The sequence below is a fragment of the Octopus bimaculoides genome, chromosome 11 (assembly GCF_001194135.2).
Source record: "Octopus bimaculoides isolate UCB-OBI-ISO-001 chromosome 11, ASM119413v2, whole genome shotgun sequence".
Taxonomy (NCBI): Eukaryota; Metazoa; Mollusca; class Cephalopoda; order Octopoda; family Octopodidae; genus Octopus; species Octopus bimaculoides.
In genome coordinates, this window is record NC_068991.1 from 23,498,905 (window position 1) to 23,517,155 (window position 18,251).

The following is an 18,251-nucleotide window of genomic DNA, read 5'->3' on the forward strand; positions in this document are numbered from 1 at the left end:
CCGCCAATACAACTAAGTCTATTTCAACACATGATTTCATATCAAGAATCTTGAAAACCAAATACAAAAGCAAAATGAATTATTTATGCCCAAAGAAAGAAGAGAAATCTAAAAATTTCAGATAGATTTCTTCATCAGAGATGAAATCTGAGGTTGGTTCAATTAACAACAGCTGCTCTTCTAGCAGAACTGAAAAGAAGTATTATGTCTATTACGAAATTGGTTTAACACCCACTGCAGAGTCTGCCTTTCCAGGAGGGCCTGCTATTCTGAATTGGGTTCACTATAGTGTCTAAGACTCTTCCCAAGTCATATAGACTCAGATCCTGGATAAGATACTGGTCTGTCACAGAGTTATTCATTTTTGCCAGCTGAGTATATTGCAGCAATGTGAAATGAGGTGTTTTGCTCAAGAACACAACACATCACCTGGTCAAGGAATCATAACCACAATCTTACGATCATGAGTCCAACACCCTAACCACTCAGCCACCTGCCTCCACACTACAAAGTCTACCATTCCAATATTAGCTTTAATCGCCCTCTACAGAGTCTACCATCCAAATTCCTCAATTCTAGTTAATTTCCATGTTTATTAGAAGTTTGATCTATGTTTTCAGGCAAAGGGTGTCAATGGACATACTTTAGACTTCATCACCTTAACATAGTTGAACCGTATAGATACCAACTCACCTGAGAAAACTCTTAGTCCTGATACAAACTTCCAGTTTTTAAGTGATCTGGATCAAAAACCTTCTGTCAAACATTTCTTGTTAATTTATTTCAAAAACACTAGCTTAATAATGGCAGAGTTATTCTACTAAATTCTTCATTAGTTTTAAAATGAATTGGAATGAAGGTAGTGTATTTCAGCAGAAATATGGTAAGAAAAAGGTTAACCAAGTTGACAACACTTTTTAGCTAGTATAATTTGCATAATTAGAAATGAAAATGAGCTAAAGAGAAATAATTCTAGTGGCTTCAGTTGCATGAATTTGGAGAAGTTTTAAAGAGAATATTATACTCTAATTAATTTATGTCTTCTGAGGAATAATTATTGCCAATGTAGACCATCATTAATTTGCTTGCCTTCTATAAACAGCAAATTAGCAGTCATTTGAACATTGAACAATATATGTTGTATTTTTTCTGGCTCTCTGTGGTTTGAGTTCAAATTCCACTGAGGTCAGTTTTGCTTTGCATCCTCTCAAGATCAATAAAATAATGAATAAATCCAGGGCAATGGATTGGCAGAATGGTTAAAGTGTCAGATGAGATGTTTTGCAATATTTGCCCATCTCCTTGTGTTCTGTGATCTTGGGTGGTAGATTTAATCCATCGCCTGGTTTAACATCACCACCCTGGTCCTTGGGTAGGGGGTGCCTTTCGTGGAGTTCATTCTGTTGCTAGCATTTGGCTCATACTTCTCCAGTTTAAGGATAACTTCCTTCTTTCAGCTTTCCTTCTGGGAGTCCAACATTGATTAGAACCAAGAATTGGTTGTCCTGACCAATGTTAGGAGGTCTTGTCTCAAAAGTTATGTCTCACTGGCCCTATCTCATCACTTTAGAGGCTTTATCTCAGTAGCCCTGTCTCTGAGGCCCTTTCTCAGAAGCTCTATCTCAGTGACCCTGTCTCAGACACCCTATCTCACCAGCCATCTCAAAAGCCATATGTCAGTGGTCCTGTCTTAGAAGCCCTGTCTCAGAGGTCCTGTCTCAGGGATCTTTTTCAGCAGCCCTGTCTCCAAGGTTCATCTCAGTAGCCCTTTCTTAGAAGCCTTGTCTCAGAGTCCCTGCTCTTCCCTTCCAAACTAAGCAGTAAAATAAGAAATTCCAGATTTATCCCCCAATATACCTTAAACACCTTTTACATTCTTGATGAAAACTATCTGCATTTATTAATTCTACTAAATGTGAAATCACAGAGTCCAGTAAAACTTTGGGATTTGTGTCAGAGCGAAAGGAAAAACATTTTCTCTCTGCCATTTGAAAGGTCAATCACAAAATATTAGATTCCTCCCTTTCCTACACACAATATACAAACTATTCAAAACTCATGTATTTCACTAATATGGGTTTATTCTTCATACCATTACAACTTTTATTGTTGCTTGTGGCTGATATTAGCTGTTCTTTCCTACTACAGTGCTATCACCAACATCAAGTAAGCTAACTTCCCAGTATATTGTGAAAAACAACCTGGCACACCATTATAGAATACTTCAGAATGTTTCATGTAAGTATTTGTCTTTGTTTTTTATCTTTTACTTGTTTCAGTCATTAGACTGCGGCCATGCTGGAGCATTGCCTTGAAGGATTTTTAGTCAAATGAATCAACCCCAGTACTTATTTTTGTTAATCCTGGTACTTATTCTATTGGTCTCTTTTTGCCGAACCGCTATGTTACAGGGACATAAACACACCAACACCGGTTTTCAAGTGGTACTGGGACATAAACGCAGATACAAAGGCACACACATAGATATATACATATATATATGATAGACTTCTTCCAGTTTTTGTTTACCAAATCTACTCACAAGGCTTTGGTTGGTCCAAGGCTATAGTAGAAGACACTTGCCCAAGGTGCCACACAGTGAAATGAACCCAGAACAATGTGGTTGGGAAGCAAGCTTCTTATTTCTTTATTGCCCACAAGGGGCTAAACATAGAGGGGACAAACAAGGACAGACAAAGTGATTAAGTCGATTACATTGACCCCAGTGCACACTGGTACTTAATTTATCAACCCCAAAAGGATGAAAGGGAAAGTCGACCTCGGTGGAATTTGAACTCAGAACGTAATGGCAGACACCCGGCGTGCTAACGTTTCTTCTATGCCTGTGCCTATGTCTGTCTCTCTTTGTTCTTTTTTGCTTTTTAGATCTGGTTTTTGTTGTGGTTTTTGTTGATTGCTTTTATCCCCAGGTCAACTCTGATCAAGCAAATTTATGGTCAAAGGGCTTCCAGTCTTTTTAGAGCTGTTTAGGAGTACTCTCCTTTCTTTGTAGAGGTATCTACGAATATATTATCTAATGTGCTTCTTCCCTTCCCAAGATGGATAAGGTTTGAGAGAAATTTGGCTGCTGTTTATGGCAGATAAAATGAAAATGTGAAAGCTCTTTCTCAAATGATATTTCAAACAGGAAAAGATTTATTTTTAAAAATTTTCTGTGTCTGTTGAAACCACAAATGGACAATGGACCATTCAAAAATGCTCATTGCTTTGACACATGTCTACAGTGATGAAATAAAATCACATCTTTAGTTTTCTTTCTTGTCAAGACACACTTCACTTTTTGTTTTTTTTCTTGTTTTTCTTGTTGTTGCTTTGTTTTTCCTTATACTTATCTTCCTTGTTTTGTTTTGGCTTTTTTATAGCCTGCATTGATAATTCCACCCCACAGTCACTACTTAAAAGCCAGAAAAGTAAGTTTTAACTTTACCTTATTTCAACACGTAATTCTGAACTTGATATCATTCTTCTTTCAGCTTCCGTCTGCCAAATTCACCCACTAGGCATTGGTCAGTCCAGGTCTAGAACAGCATTCACATGCCCAAGATGCTGTGCACTGGGACTGAACCCAAAACCACATGGTTGTAAAATGAACTTGTCACTGACACAGCTATGTGTATAACAAAATTGTGATTAACAAAGTTTTCAAGAAGCTCAAGCTTGGAGTTTCTAAACTAGACATGGACAATCTTTTTTTCACAAACTGATCAGTATGATATATTGCTCATCATTAGGCAGCCACAATACTAAAAATTTCGAGATAATTTTTCATTAAACGTGCCGTTCAGAAAGTTCTGTGGGCCATAGTTTGTTGCCTGTGACTGTTCAAACTCTTGGATTACATTTCTAAAATCCATGGCACACTTGGACACTCTTTGCTGGTAGACCTATTCTGTTGTCCAGTTTAACACTGCCACCTAAACCTTGGATATCTTTAGCAGCAGTCTTTCTGTTAACAAGTAGTTGGCTCAGGTCTTCTGTATCAAGACAACTTATTCCTTTCTCAGAATTATTTGCAATGCCCTCCCTCTTGTAACTAGCATTCTCCTACCTCAACTGCTCTACCAAGTTAGTTTTTTTAATCTAGCAGTGACTGTGGTATTTATATTATTTGTTGTTATTGTTATTACTGTTTTTTAAACCCCAAGTTGGTCCTAATCCAGCAGTGTTATGATCAAATACATTCCAGCCATGACCAGTCCATCTTTTATTTCATCTACTGTGTATCTATGGTCTACATTATCCAATGTGTATTTTTGTTATTGTTTTTTTTTTATGCCAGCAGGGTGTGATTTAGGGAAGATTTCAATGCAGTTTCTAGTAGGTTGATCAACCACATAAAGGCCCCATTGTTGATGTTGATGTTATTGTTGATGGTAATGTTGCTGTTGTTGATGTCTTTAATGATTTTTTGTTGTTATTGTTGCTGATGATATTGTCCTTGATATTGATATAGTTGATGATGATGACGATGACACCATTGTTCCTTCTCTTCCTTATTTTTCACAATTCTGTTTCAGTTCGGGACAGAAATAAGCATAAAAAGCGACCTGCTTCACATTCTTCAGGATGCAGCCTAACAAGATCCAGACCAGCCTCACAGACACAACAAGAGATGTACTATGGAAATACTTACAATTTACAAGAGGACTGGAAGGTTTGGTATACTTACTGCCTGCATTGTCTTCAAGTTGTTCCCATTTCATTTTTTAACATTACACGCATACACACTCACACACATTAAATGTGTGTGTAAATGTCGGCTAAGCCTCTTCTGATCTGAGGAACTAGATTTCCTTCCCATCTTATATAGATATATTTGGAAAATGAATATTTATTATATAAATGTATAATATAGGCATGGCTGTGTGGTAAGAAGCTTGCTGCCCAACCACATGGTTCCGGGGTCAGTTCCACTTCATAGCACCTTGGGCAAGTGTCTTCTACTATAGCCTCAAGCCAACCAAAGCCTTATGAGTGGATTTGGCAGACAGAAACTGAGAGAAGCCCATCGTGTATATATATGTATGTGCATTTGTGTTTTTCTTCCCTTCACTGCTTGACAATTAATGTTGGTGTGTTTGCATCCCTGTAACTTAGCAGTTCAGCAAAATAGACCAATACAATAAGTACTAGGCTTAAATAAACTCTGGGGTTGATTTGTTTGATTAAAACCCTTCACAGTAGTGCTCCAGCATGGCCGCAATCAAATGACTGAAACAAATAAAAAGAAAAATATAATCCATTATTGAAACATGTGTACGATGGCTATTTGGAACAATCCTTTTAAATAGTATACATATACAAGGTGCAGTGAATAAATTGTCATCTAAATTATGCAAAAATGAAAATAACACTGACGTCTCATTTTAACAGATATATTTACCAAAATTACATTAAAATATCTTGAAATACTAAAGAGTAAATTTATTCAATAAAACTGCCATTGGCTTCAACTTCGACCGCCAGACGACTTTGAAATCTCCTGTAACTCTTCTGGACAGTCTCCTTGTTTAAGTTAGTGAATGCTGCCATAATCCTTGCCTTCAGTTCACCTTTGGTGTTACAAGGTGTTTTGTTGGTCTCTTGCTCAATTGTGCCCGACACATAATAATCAAGGGGGTTGCAGTCTGGGGAGTTAGTTAGGCAGGTGTTAGGGGTAATGTGGTCACAGAAATTGTCTGACAGCCATGACTGGGTTCTCCTACTTGTGCGGCATGGTGCAAAGTCCTGTTGCCAGAAATAGGGTCTTCCAGTAGCCACCCTCTTGACCTAGGGCAGCACTACCTCCTCCAGGCACTAGAGGTCGTGTAGGAAGATGAATGAAGTCATAATGTCACCATCATTAGTGATCACTCCAAGCACCCTGATGTTGATTGGGTGTTTGAGTTTTATCACTCTCGGTACATATTTTGGAGACATGTCAAGTCAATAGTTGTTCTGTGTGTTCACCATCTGAACCTGACAGAAATTTTTCTTGTCTGAGAAAAACCAAGGCATGTTCGGTTGAAGGGGATGCTTGAGTTTGTTCAAAAGCTTCGTAGTGTGGTCTTTCCTCTTGTCCTTGATGGCTTGCCATAAAAATTGGCCCTTTCTCATCTTGTATGAGGAATACGGAATGTCTTCATGCACTATCTACCTGATAAGAAATTCAGATACTCCCATGTCCCTCGCAATGGACTTGATTGACTTTGAGGGATCGTTGTCAATCATGGCCTGGATCACACCAACAAATTCATTGACCTGTTTCAATGATTCTTTTTAGCAATGGCTTTGCTCTTATCCGAAAAAAATACAGGAGAGTCAGTTAATCATGATTTTATTCAACATATTCTCCTCTGAGATTCAGACACTTATTGCAGTGGTCCTTCAGTTTTTCTAAACCCAGTAAAAGAACTTGGCAGGCTGGGCCTCCAACCAGACCTTTCACAATACCCTTAAAGCTTGGATCTTTTCTGCATATTGAAATATTATTTGGACTGAAGATCTGGTTTGAATATTTGCAGCACCTTACGGTTTATACAAAAGGTACACAAGGACCTGGTTGTTTAGTGGGCCTATCAGTCAAAATTAGGTTTATACAAAAAGCAGTCATGGACTTGGATGTAGTTATTCAATAGGGTGGTTTCTATATACCACTGAAAATTTGGTATATACCAAAGATGCTCAAGAACCTGATGATGGCGTCAGACTAAGTGTGTTTTTATACCATTCAAAGTTAGATATATATAAACAAACAGACAATGAAATATATTGCAAGAGATTATTTGGTTAAAATGAATCACATTCAGTGTTTTATAAGTGCTCAAAATTGTTGATATTTTTCTTTTATATTTCCATCTTGCAGGAAGCTTTCAAAGATGTTGCTGATGATGATGAACTCTACCAAATTGTACGAGCTACTCTTGGAAGAAAACCTGATCATTCTTTCATGACTGATTATTATTCTGATGATGGTTCCAAAGATGGTTATTATGGGTTTAATCAAAGTTCTAGGCTTTCCAGCTATGACGATAGATATTCTGCATCTTCAAATTTCCCACCTTCTCGTCAGTCTCAAGCCTTCAGTTCTAGCAGCAGATCAATGAAAAACTCTAAGAAATCAAGCCATTTGCTAATGAAAGACAAACCAGGTGATGTCCTCCAAAGTCGGACGCATGTATTTACACAACCTGAAAAAGCATTCATACCTAGGATCCTGAAAACCAGTAAAAAGTCTCTGCTGAGTGAATGTAAATACTATAACCCTCCAAAGTTCCGCAAAAGCAAGGCAGAGAGTGAATCTCAGAAAGACAAAAAGGAAAAACTTTCAGACCAATCTGAAACTTCAAACTATCCTGATCCAGAATCTTTGACAGAATCAACATCCTACATCTCTTCACGATCATCTAAATCCCATTCTACCTTAGTTGAAGAACCAGTGCCTCAGTTAGACTTGTTACCAGATAAAGAAGGAAGAAGTGACAAAACTAAAGTCAAGAAACACACAAGAAATAACACTAAGGAGAATATCATATTGGAAAATGAAAACTCTGATTTAAAGAACACTACATTGAGTAGACATAAATCTAAATTGAATTCAACAGATAATGCCTTCAAAACTCAAAATTCGTCAAAAGCACCTTCAGATCTTTACCAATCCAATGCAACAAGCAGCCATCTCCAATCTCCAAAAGCATTAAATGAAATTAACAAAAGGTGATGGTTTAATTTATTTTATTTGGGAAATAATTATATATATGTGTGTGTGTGTGTGTGTGTGTGTGTGTGTGTGTGTATATATATATATATATATATATGTGTGTGTGTGTGTATATATATATATATATATATATGTGTGTGTGTGTGTATATATATATATGTATGTATGTATGTATAGGAGTGATTGATTGATTGATTGACAGACAGATATTAATTAATTACTGGTTATGATACATAGAGAAATGTTGGAGAAATTATGAATGACATAAATTTATGCCATATGTTCCCTGTGTACATTTCACTATTGTAGTTTTTGTTCCAAGAGCAATTAGCAATTGGATGCTTCACCAAAGCATATCATCAGGAGAATGATTTATTGCATTATAATTACAAAAATCAACTGTCTGATATAGGGAACATATGATCCTACATGCACACACATATACAGGGTGTCCCAGAAAAATTTACCCATGTTGAAAACTCTTCATAAAGAATATAGGTTCAGGTAATATTATCTACATTTTACATATAGATTTGCATGTCTTTTGTTCATGTGCCTATTGTTTCATTCGTCTATAACAGGTTTGTAAACAAACATAGCATCAAAAGCAAAATGTGACCAGGTTGTTGCTTTGAAGACAGCGGGAGTGGGTAACAAGGACTTAAAACAGTTGAATATGTGCCTTAAAACAGTGTTCAAGACCTAGAAACAATATATGGAGTCCGCTACTACCTCAAGCATGCCAATTCCTGGTAGGAAATGATCAATTCATACCAAACTGTTGAAACTATGAAGAAGCAAATGAACTGATATCCCCACAGGAATGCAAGAAAAACTGCAAAAGCTCTTGATATTTTGAAATTGTCAATGCACAGGGTTTTTAGAGAAGATTTAAAGTTAACTGCATACAAGAAACAATCCCTGTAGTTAATTTTAGCAGCTCCCAAGAAGAAACGGTTTGATATGGGTAAAACCATGTTAGCTGAGATGAAACATGCTGCTAACAAAGAGTTGATTTGGTCCAACGAGAAGATCTTCAGCATGGAAGCAGTTACCAACAGGTAGAATGATAGGCTTTATGCAGAGAATGCAGGAGACTTGCCCGAAGGTAGCAGGAGTCATTTACACTGTCAGATGCCAGCTTTAGTCATGGTGTGGGCCACAGTTGCATCTGATGGGTTCAAGCCTCCCTTGATCTTCATCGATGCTGAAATTTATGTGGAAATGTTGAATGAGAAAGTGTTACCCTGGGTCACAGAAGCCTTTGGTGACCATTACGTCTTCACTCAAGACAGAGCTCCGGCCCACACATCCATTTTGACACAGAGGTGGTGCAAAGAACATTTCAGGGACAAGACAATATGGTCTCCCTCAAGTCCAGACATCAATCCCATGGACTTTGCTATCTGGTCCATCTTAGAGAGTAACGTTTCTGCTCACTCCTGTTCAAATGTATCAGATCTGAAGAAAGCTCTTCTGTCTTCATGGGTCAAGTTGGATGAAGTGGTGGTATGGCACTCATGCAACTCAGGGTCCACTTGTTTGTAGGCTATGATCAAGATGAAAGGTGATCATTTTGAAATGTACTTACTGCAATGGATTGACAATTTACATTAGAACGTGTGTGCCAAATTTCATTAACCTACCTTAAGTTTATTTTGAATAATTAAGAAACATCAATGGGTAAATCTTTCTAGGACACCCTGTTTATACTGTATGGTTTAAGGTGATGACTTCAATTTTATTTTGCTAGGAATATAATGTATACTATCTGATTAAATTTGTCTATTATCTAATGTGCTGCAATCATTAGCCAATGGCTGGGCCTCTATTGGTTGCTCTACTTACTAGGGTTAAATGGATTGGATTGTATCATATTCTATAGGGCTTTCCTATAGGTAGGTTATCTCCCTTGGCTAGGCAGCGCTCCATGTAGATAATTAAACTTCCGGAGGCTAACCCACGCCATTGTTATTGTTTTACGTCTTATCATGGATATAAAGCAGCTTGATGATTCAGCTATTGAAGTACTTACTGTGCCTGAGTTAAAGAAATATTTAAGATTATATGGACAGTATGTTACTGGAAGAAAGGCGGACTTGACTGAAAGGTTGAAAGGAATAAAAATTTTGTCGATGAAGAATGTCAACAAAGTAAATTCATTGGACGATAAGTCTGAAGTATCGGACGATACTTCAGACAGGAATAAGCAGAAGCTTATATCTCCTCTCGGTGAAGTATTGCCTGATCTAAAGATCTTTGTAAGTTGCCGAATTTCACAGATAATGACATAATTACCTCGTGCTACGGATGAAAGCAAAGCAACAGTTAAGGAGTGGCATATTTTACCACGACAGACACGTACACAGCATCGAATACCACGATGTGAGTGAAAGCTGCTCTCACTGTATTGTCCGGTGTCTGGTAATCCCTTCAATACCGACATCAAACCAAAAAAAGAATCCTGACCACAGAGTGTGGGTAATTATGTCAAAGGTCACTGGCAATGTGCATTCAGCTGATTGCAACTGTTAAAGCAAGTCACTGAGCATGCGTACATGTCATACGGGAGAGTTCCAATCAGGGGTGGATAACACCTTATAGGAAAGCCCTATACCTATTTGCCTTATCAACAGAGATTAAGTGATTACATTACCTTCTAAATCTTTTTAAGGTGTATCACAACCTCATAAGTACATACTCTGCCTGTAGTTCATGACACTTCTTCATCTCAAGACAATAAGGTAGCCTCTGTTAAGTCACTTGATTTGCTAGTCATTTAATCTGCTAGAAATGGCAGTCTTATCTCTCAAATCACACACTGTGGTTTTTAAAAAAGAGGACCTTTTGGGTAATTTAGTCCAACATTATATTATACATATTAGAAAATACATATTAGTGGCAGAGGTGTTATCAATACTGAGAGGTAAGCATGCACTTTGCAGGGAAAGCCAATATGAGAGTATCTCATGGTATCTACTGCAGTGTAGTTTGTTCTAACAGAACATCCACGTGTAAGTGGGGATAAAAATTACCTCTCATATTAATACTGCTACTGTTGCTAATATATATTTTTTAACAAGCTCACTGGCTAACTGCGACACCAGCGCCTGTTCTGGCACTGTTTTTCTATTTATTGCTGGCGGGGAGATGAGTTGTAGCTATCTCTGACAGTTGAACATCCATCATTGATAAGACCAAGGGACATTGAAATCACATGATCTGGTGGTCTCAGTGCTGGAGGTGGCAGGGGCTTATCTCCCTGCTAATGACATAGACAAGAGTACATTTTGCACCAAAAACCTATATGTAAGTTTCTCTCATGTTATCTACCGCAGTAAAATTTGTTCTAACAGAACATTGGGATTTAAGTGGGGATAAATATTGCATTATATTTGAAACAAAAAAAAATATGCAGTAGTCATGATTGGAAAGCCTCTAATCTACTTCATCTGAGTCTTAACAACAAGCTCATAGATGTCACCACCTTCTTTGGGTTTATTTTACAACTGTCCATTCTTCTCTGCACTAGCAAGACATTTATCACCCCTGCCTAATCCCACACAATGCACCTTTCTTTCTTCTTCTCATTACCACCCAGTCAATGTCTTTTATTACCCACAAATCACTTTTACCCAATCCGTCTTACCTGTAACTGAAGTGCCTCCCCTTGCTCCTTCTCTGCTCACATTTTCCCCTGAAACACTGACCCACTAAAACTTTAAATTAAACATTAACTTCAGTGGTCTGAGTGAACTCAGAAAGTGATAGCACATCTAAGTTATTGTTGTTGCTGGTTAGCCTTCACATATTCTAACTGACTGTTTCATCTTTTTACCTCACTAGTATAAGTAATGAAATGTGACTCATCAGTCTGAAGGTTAACAACAACTGTATGACTCACCAAGACCTACCTTTATGCTTCTTTTGCATTACCTTCTTCTAAACTGATATAATCAGATTGTTTCCAAGTTAAATAACATATTCATCACTATGTAACCAGCTCTTTCAGTTAAATAGCCAGTTCTTTACTGGTTATGTAACTTTCTGTTTCACTATGTAACTAGCTCTTTCAGTTGAATAACCAGTTCTCTACAAGTTATTGAACTGATGATGCAGCTATCTTTTTCAGCTCGGTAGCCTATTTTTTACCATGTAACCAGCTCTTTCGGTTAAGTAGCCAGTTCATTACTAGTTACTGGCTATGTCACTAGCTGTTTCAGTTAAATAGCCTATTCTTTACTGTGTAGCTGATTCTTTCAGATAAATAGCCTGTTCTTTATTATTTACATAATTTATTTACAGTTCCTTCAATTAAATAACCAGTTCTTTACTTTGTAACCTGTTGTTTTCTGCATTTACTGATATGTTATTAATGACCTATTTTCCATATATTAGCAATATAAACAATATCCTTTTGTGTGTGTTTGTGTCTTCCAGCAGTGAATGTGAATATATCAACTTCATGAAACATGTCACAGAAGATATCTTACTCAAAGGTTTATTCACAAACAGGTAAAGTAACAACTCCAAGATCTGGTTCCAAGTTCCTTTGCAATTGGGCTTGTAGGGTATGAATAGATGAGTGGATCAGATAGGGGATGATCCACCGAGAAGTCAGTGGTTTATACCATCATCTTCAATGTTTTAACATCTACTTTTCCATGTTTGTGTGGGTCAGACAGAATTTGTTGAGGTAAGTTTTCTACAGCTTGATGCCCTTCCTGTCACTAACCCTCACCTGTTTCCCAACAAGGTAACATTTACCCATGGCCAGATATGTTTTCATTGAAGGTTGGAAACAAATGACACTGTTTGGACAATTGCGACACTCATTTTGCAACCATGATGCAACATCAAGACAAGGTAACAAACACACACACACACATATGTGCATGCACATGACAGGCTTCTTTTAGTTTCTCTCTGCCAAATCCACAGCCTAGGTTGTCATGCAGTGGGATTGAACCTGAAACTGAGGTGGGAGCTTCATTGAAAGAGATCTTCACCTCAAAAGGCAAGGAATGATATTAGCATGGGATTAAAGAACTGGCAGAAATTTGGCTTCAGACAGTGTAACACAATGGACTCTACTTTGAATGCTTGTCTGCTTTTGTTGTATTTTGACAAATAAAGCAAATATGTTACCAAAATATTGCAAAATATATACATGTTTGTGTGTGTGTGTGTGTGTGTGTGTGTGTGTGTGTGTGTATGTTGGTGTTACCGTGTCTTGATATTGCATGGTTGTTGTAAAATGAATGTAATTGTCATACAAGCTGTGTCACTCATTTCCAATGTTCTATGAAAATATGTCTCGGCATGGGATGGGCGACAAGAAGGACATCTGGTGAAAGTAAGTCTTCTTCAATAAACTCTACCCAACCCTTGCAAGCATGGAAAAGTGGACATTAAAATGATGATGAAGATGACAACGATGATGACCAGGACCACGACAATGATGACAACCACGATGACAATGGTGGTGTTGGTGGTGGTGAAGAAGAAAATGATACACACTCACTCAAGATGCTGACTTGACCACTACACCATGTGTTTGAAAAACAATTTAGTTGATCACGTGTCTATGCTAGCACCTACATGTACTTCATTACCATCATGAACTACCAACACCCCCTGTCATTATCATCATCATTGTTTTCATCAGTTGGCATAAGAAAAGAGAATTATTATTTTTCGGTTTTAAATTAGATAATTCAGAGAAGCCATCCACACTATCTACATAATTTTTACCTTTACTTAGTGTTTTGTTTCATCATTACTTCATCAAGCTCAAAGAAGACTGTGCTGATGAGGTAAGAATAAGGCTAAAACATGTTTGGAGTTATCTCTGAAACTTATTGTAAAAAAAATTAAAACAGTACTGTTCATTGATATTATTTATATTTTGTCATTTTTTTTTTTTTTTCCAGTATTTTCTGTATTAGATATGTTAACAGTAACTTACCTGTGTATGTATGGCTTAAGTATCCACTTTTCCATTTTAATTTACTTTAAAGGGCAATTCAACAAGTTTTTGAATTCCACATTATGAAGCATAGAGGCAAGCTTGATGAAGTAAGTACTATCGTCATCAGTATCATTATTTAACATCCATTTTTCCATGCTTGCATGGATCAGGCAGAATTTCTAAGGCTGGATGCCCTTCTTGTTGCCAACCCTCACCTCTTTCCCCCCAATGACTAGACAAGTATTCACCAAAAATTGGAAACAAACAACCCTGCTTCTATGACAGTGATACTTGTTTACAACTATCACATGATGTCAAGACAAGGAAACACACACATTCATATACAATAAGCTTCATATAGTTTCCATCTAATTCATTCATTCACAAGCTATTGGTTGATCCAGAGCTGTAGTAGGCAGCCACTTGCCCGAGATGTGGCACAGTGGCCCTGAATCCAAAACACATACATACATAGATGTACACACACACACACATATATATATATATATATATATATGTACACAGAGTGTGAGGAATATTTGAGGACCCATTTGGTAATTTGATAAAACAACTCTAATCTAGCTAAAGTCAAATATATTTTAATAAAAAATGTTTGCACGTGTTCTTCATGAGCTTTGTTAATAAGATTATTCTATGAATCTGCTTTCAGTTTCATTAGATATTGACTAGACAGACATAATCTTTACATCTTAACTAGATCGCTGTGACCTGTAGATATCAATTATATAAAAACCTGTCATTAAATATAACTGGAGGTTGGATGGCTATTTCAGCATACTCATTTAACCATTCAAAGCAGCCATATCTGACCAAAATAGTCTACCTGTTTTATCTTCAAATCAGCTTGATCTAGCCTCTTACATGTACCCTACAATGTCATTCTAAAAATAAACAATCACCTCATTGAAATGAGATAAGTACATGATAAATTCAAAACAATGTGAATAAATAAGCATTACATTTGACAGAGTAGTCTGAATGCTAAAGAGTTAAGGTTTAAATGCTGTGTTGATAATGATGTTTTGCTAATTGTAACTCCTTGAAATATTTGTCTTTCAGGAGAAAATGAGGAGAATGCTAATGAATTTTCTTCAGGATATTGGTATTAAGCCTGAAAGGGATGCTACATTTAATGGAAATACATCTACTTCAAATGAACTGAACAATTTTCCTAGCTATTCTGGTCTTAATTTATCTGAAAATCTCTCCAAAAGTATATCTTTGATTAATAAATCAGAAGAATGCCATCAGAAGAACTTGGAAAAATTGATGGCATCCATGTCAGATTTTAATGTTAGCGAAACGGAAGAAGAAAATTTAGTGAAAGAAAATCCTCAGCCTGAAGTATCTCTTGCTAGAAAACAGAGACATCAGTCTTCGCATTCCAAACAAAGAAATGATATAAGTATAGTGATTGCAAACCACACGGATGAAGATACAGAAGTAAACAAGTTCACTTGTGATGAAAAACAAATATCTGATCCAAATGGTGATAAGATAAACTTTACAAAAGATTGTGATAACAAACAGAACAATAAACCTGTACCACGACCTCGACGAAAGAACTCCTCACCGAATGTATTGCAAGAATCAGCACATGTGAAAGTCATGACATCCATTGTGAAAACTTTAGATCCTGATATATTTTGTGAAAAAGCAGCTGGAGATAGTATAGTTTCAAAGGATTCATTTCAAGAAGATACAGCACCAGTAGACATTTCTTTGAAACCTGCGAATTATGTTTCAGAAATGAAGACATCAGAACCAGTTAAAACTACAAACCATTTGACCATGTCCAATAATAGTTCAAACATGATGAACTTGGCTTCTGACAAATCTGATAGGAAATCACAATTAGAGCCAAATTCTGTCTGTTCAGAGTCTTCACCTAATCATGAACCCACAGCAAACCCCTCCCAAATTAACCAGTCTCCAGATTCACCAGTTAACAACCAGTCTGATAATCAAGTTGATGAACAGAATGATTATGATGAAGATAACTTTGATAGTGTTGACAGTGATAGTGATTTCTAAACTGTATATGATTGTGATACCTGATATACTTTTTTACTGACTCCACTCATTGAACTGTGGCCAAGCTGGACAACTGCCTTTGAGGGTAGAGTTGATTATAACTGCTTAGTATTTGTACACTGGATATTTATTTTATTGTCATCAGAATGAGGGAAAGTAAAATTGACCTGGGTACAGTTTGAACACAGAACTTAAATGGACATAATCAAATACCACAAGGTATTTTTCTCTCTAAGTGTGATAATTTTTGTTATTTAGTGTACCACTATAGTAATATATTGTATTTTGAGTGTAACAAGAAATTCTCCAATTTTTCCATCAGATGTTTTCCAAATATGTTGGGATGGGTTGACAATGTCAAAATCTAAAATTAACTTCTTGAATGTGATATTATCTGGAATTGTCAGTTACTATTACCTCATAATAAATAGTGTACTTGTTATTTTTTGTTTTGTTATCCTTGCTACACACACGCGCACATGCACACACACACACACACAAATTCTTGACCAAGATAATATTTTAAAAATAGGTGATAATCTCTTTGTTAGAAATTCAAGCAAATATGTTTGTGTGTCATCATCATCATCATTTAATGTCCATTTTTCATGCCTGAATGGGTTGGACAGTTTGACAGGAGCTACCCAGGCTCCAAGTCTGTTTTGGCATGGTTTCTATGACTGGATGTCCTTCCTAATGCCAACCACTTTACAGAGTGTTCTGGGTTCTTTTACACAGCACTGGCACAGGTGCTTTTATGTGACACAGACATGGTTGCTTTTTACATAGCATCAGCATCCATGAGCCTGCATGATTAGGAACACTCAGTTAAAGAGGGGACGTACCTGTATGCAAGGACAACCATATATTTACTTAGCTTAACATGTCTTCTCAAGCACAGCAAACCAGAAGTCTCCATCCCCTGTCGTCCCCTCTGTGAGGCCCAATATCTGAAGATCCTTTCTTACTACTACATCCTACATCTTCCTGGGTCTACCCCTTCCACACGTTCTCGCCACAATTAGAGCTCGGCACTTTTGATGCAACTGTCTTCATTTGTATCCATTACATGACCATACCACTACAGTTTACTCTCTTGCACATTACACCTGATGCCTCACATACCCAGTTTTTCTCTCAAACATGTACACTGACATTACCCATCCAGTGGAGCATACTGGCTTTATTTCTTTCAAGCCTTTGCATGTCCTCAGCAGTCACAGCACATGTTTCATTGCCATGTAGCATGGCTGTTCATACACAGGCATCATACAATCTGTCTTTCACTCTGAGGGAGAGGCCCTTCATTGCTAACAGTGGTAGTAACTCTCTGAACTTTGCCCAGCCTATTCTTATTCTAGTGATTATGCTTTCAGAACAACTTCCACCACAATATCCCACCACTTCTGCTTATGTTATTTTTGGTCCTCCTCTTCCACAGTCTCCTTCCATCTTGGACAAGTTTCTTCAATGATAACCTTGGATCAATCAAAGCCTTTTGAGTGAAGTTTATTACACAGAATCTGTTGGAAGATACCATTCCAGTTGTTGGGTTGTAGATTTAATCTGTCATCCACCTTAATTCCACTGCCTGGCCCTTGGTTGCCTTTAATGTAATCCATTCACATACAAACACAGACGCATGCGCATATAAGGATACACATCATAGAAGAAGAGAATGGAATAAACAGACAAGAACACACAAGAAGACAGAAAGTGTTGCTGAGGAGATCACAGATGTGTGACGAAAGATTTCCAGACAATGGACATGAGTTAGAATAAGAACGGTAATAAACAAGTGAAGAACGAATATATAGTGTGTGTGTGTTTATTTAGCAAAAAAAATGACCATCCAAAAATACAACACTATCTGTTTCAACACACAACTTCACATCAGGAATCTTGCAACACAAATTCATAAACATATATATAGATATATATGTACGACAGGCATCTTTCAGTTTCCATCTACCCCCGAGACTACAGTAGAAGATATTTGCCCAAGATGCCATGCAGTGGGACTGTACCTGGGAACAATGTGGTTGGGAAGCAAACTTCTTACCACACAGCAGCACCTGTGCCCATAAATGTGCGTGTGTGTGTGTGTGTGAGCACGTGCGCATGCACCTCATATGTGCGTGTGTTTGTGTGTGTGCTATGTACCTAGTGGTTTCAATTCCTAGACTGAGCAGTACATTGTGATTTTGAAAAAAACACTTCATTTCACGTTGCTCTGTGATGATTTTGACATTTGACATGTATCACACTTGTGCACCTGTGCTGGCAATGTCAGTTTGATGGAGGGAATGATCTTATGGGAATACATACATTTGATTACTATAAACAAGTCATCTATGTGGTTGTTCAATAAAAAAAAAAGCAGAATCTACATCTTTTATCTAATGATGGGAGAGTTCATAATGTTTATATATATGTATCTATGTATGTATAGGTGTGCATATATATATATATATATATATATATATATATATATATATATATATA

General features: G+C 37.1%; 2 protein-coding genes across 5 annotated transcripts in view; both read left to right on the plus strand.

Moving 5' to 3' along the window:
* LOC106867911 (spermatogenesis-associated protein 7 homolog) overlaps window positions 1–16,188 on the plus strand; it is a 22,107-nt gene extending 5,919 nt beyond the window's left edge. Inside the window, exons 3-9 of one of the 2 annotated variants that reach the window (XM_052971626.1) lie at window positions 2,149–2,238; window positions 3,384–3,431; window positions 4,539–4,675; window positions 6,866–7,716; window positions 12,164–12,235; window positions 13,741–13,798; window positions 14,772–16,188. In XM_052971626.1, the coding sequence (XP_052827586.1) occupies window positions 2,149–2,238; window positions 3,384–3,431; window positions 4,539–4,675; window positions 6,866–7,716; window positions 12,164–12,235; window positions 13,741–13,798; window positions 14,772–15,746 (2,231 nt within the window). In that variant the 3' untranslated portion in view covers window positions 15,747–16,188. Of the gene's footprint in view, window positions 1–2,148; window positions 2,239–3,383; window positions 3,432–4,538; window positions 4,676–6,865; window positions 7,717–12,160; window positions 12,236–13,740; window positions 13,799–14,771 lie in introns of both variants that reach the window. The other variant, XM_014912980.2, reaches the window with a different exon arrangement.
* LOC106871104 (endoplasmic reticulum lectin 1) overlaps window positions 1–18,251 on the plus strand; it is a 488,243-nt gene that overhangs the window by 285,655 nt on the left and 184,337 nt on the right. The window lies entirely within an intron of this gene.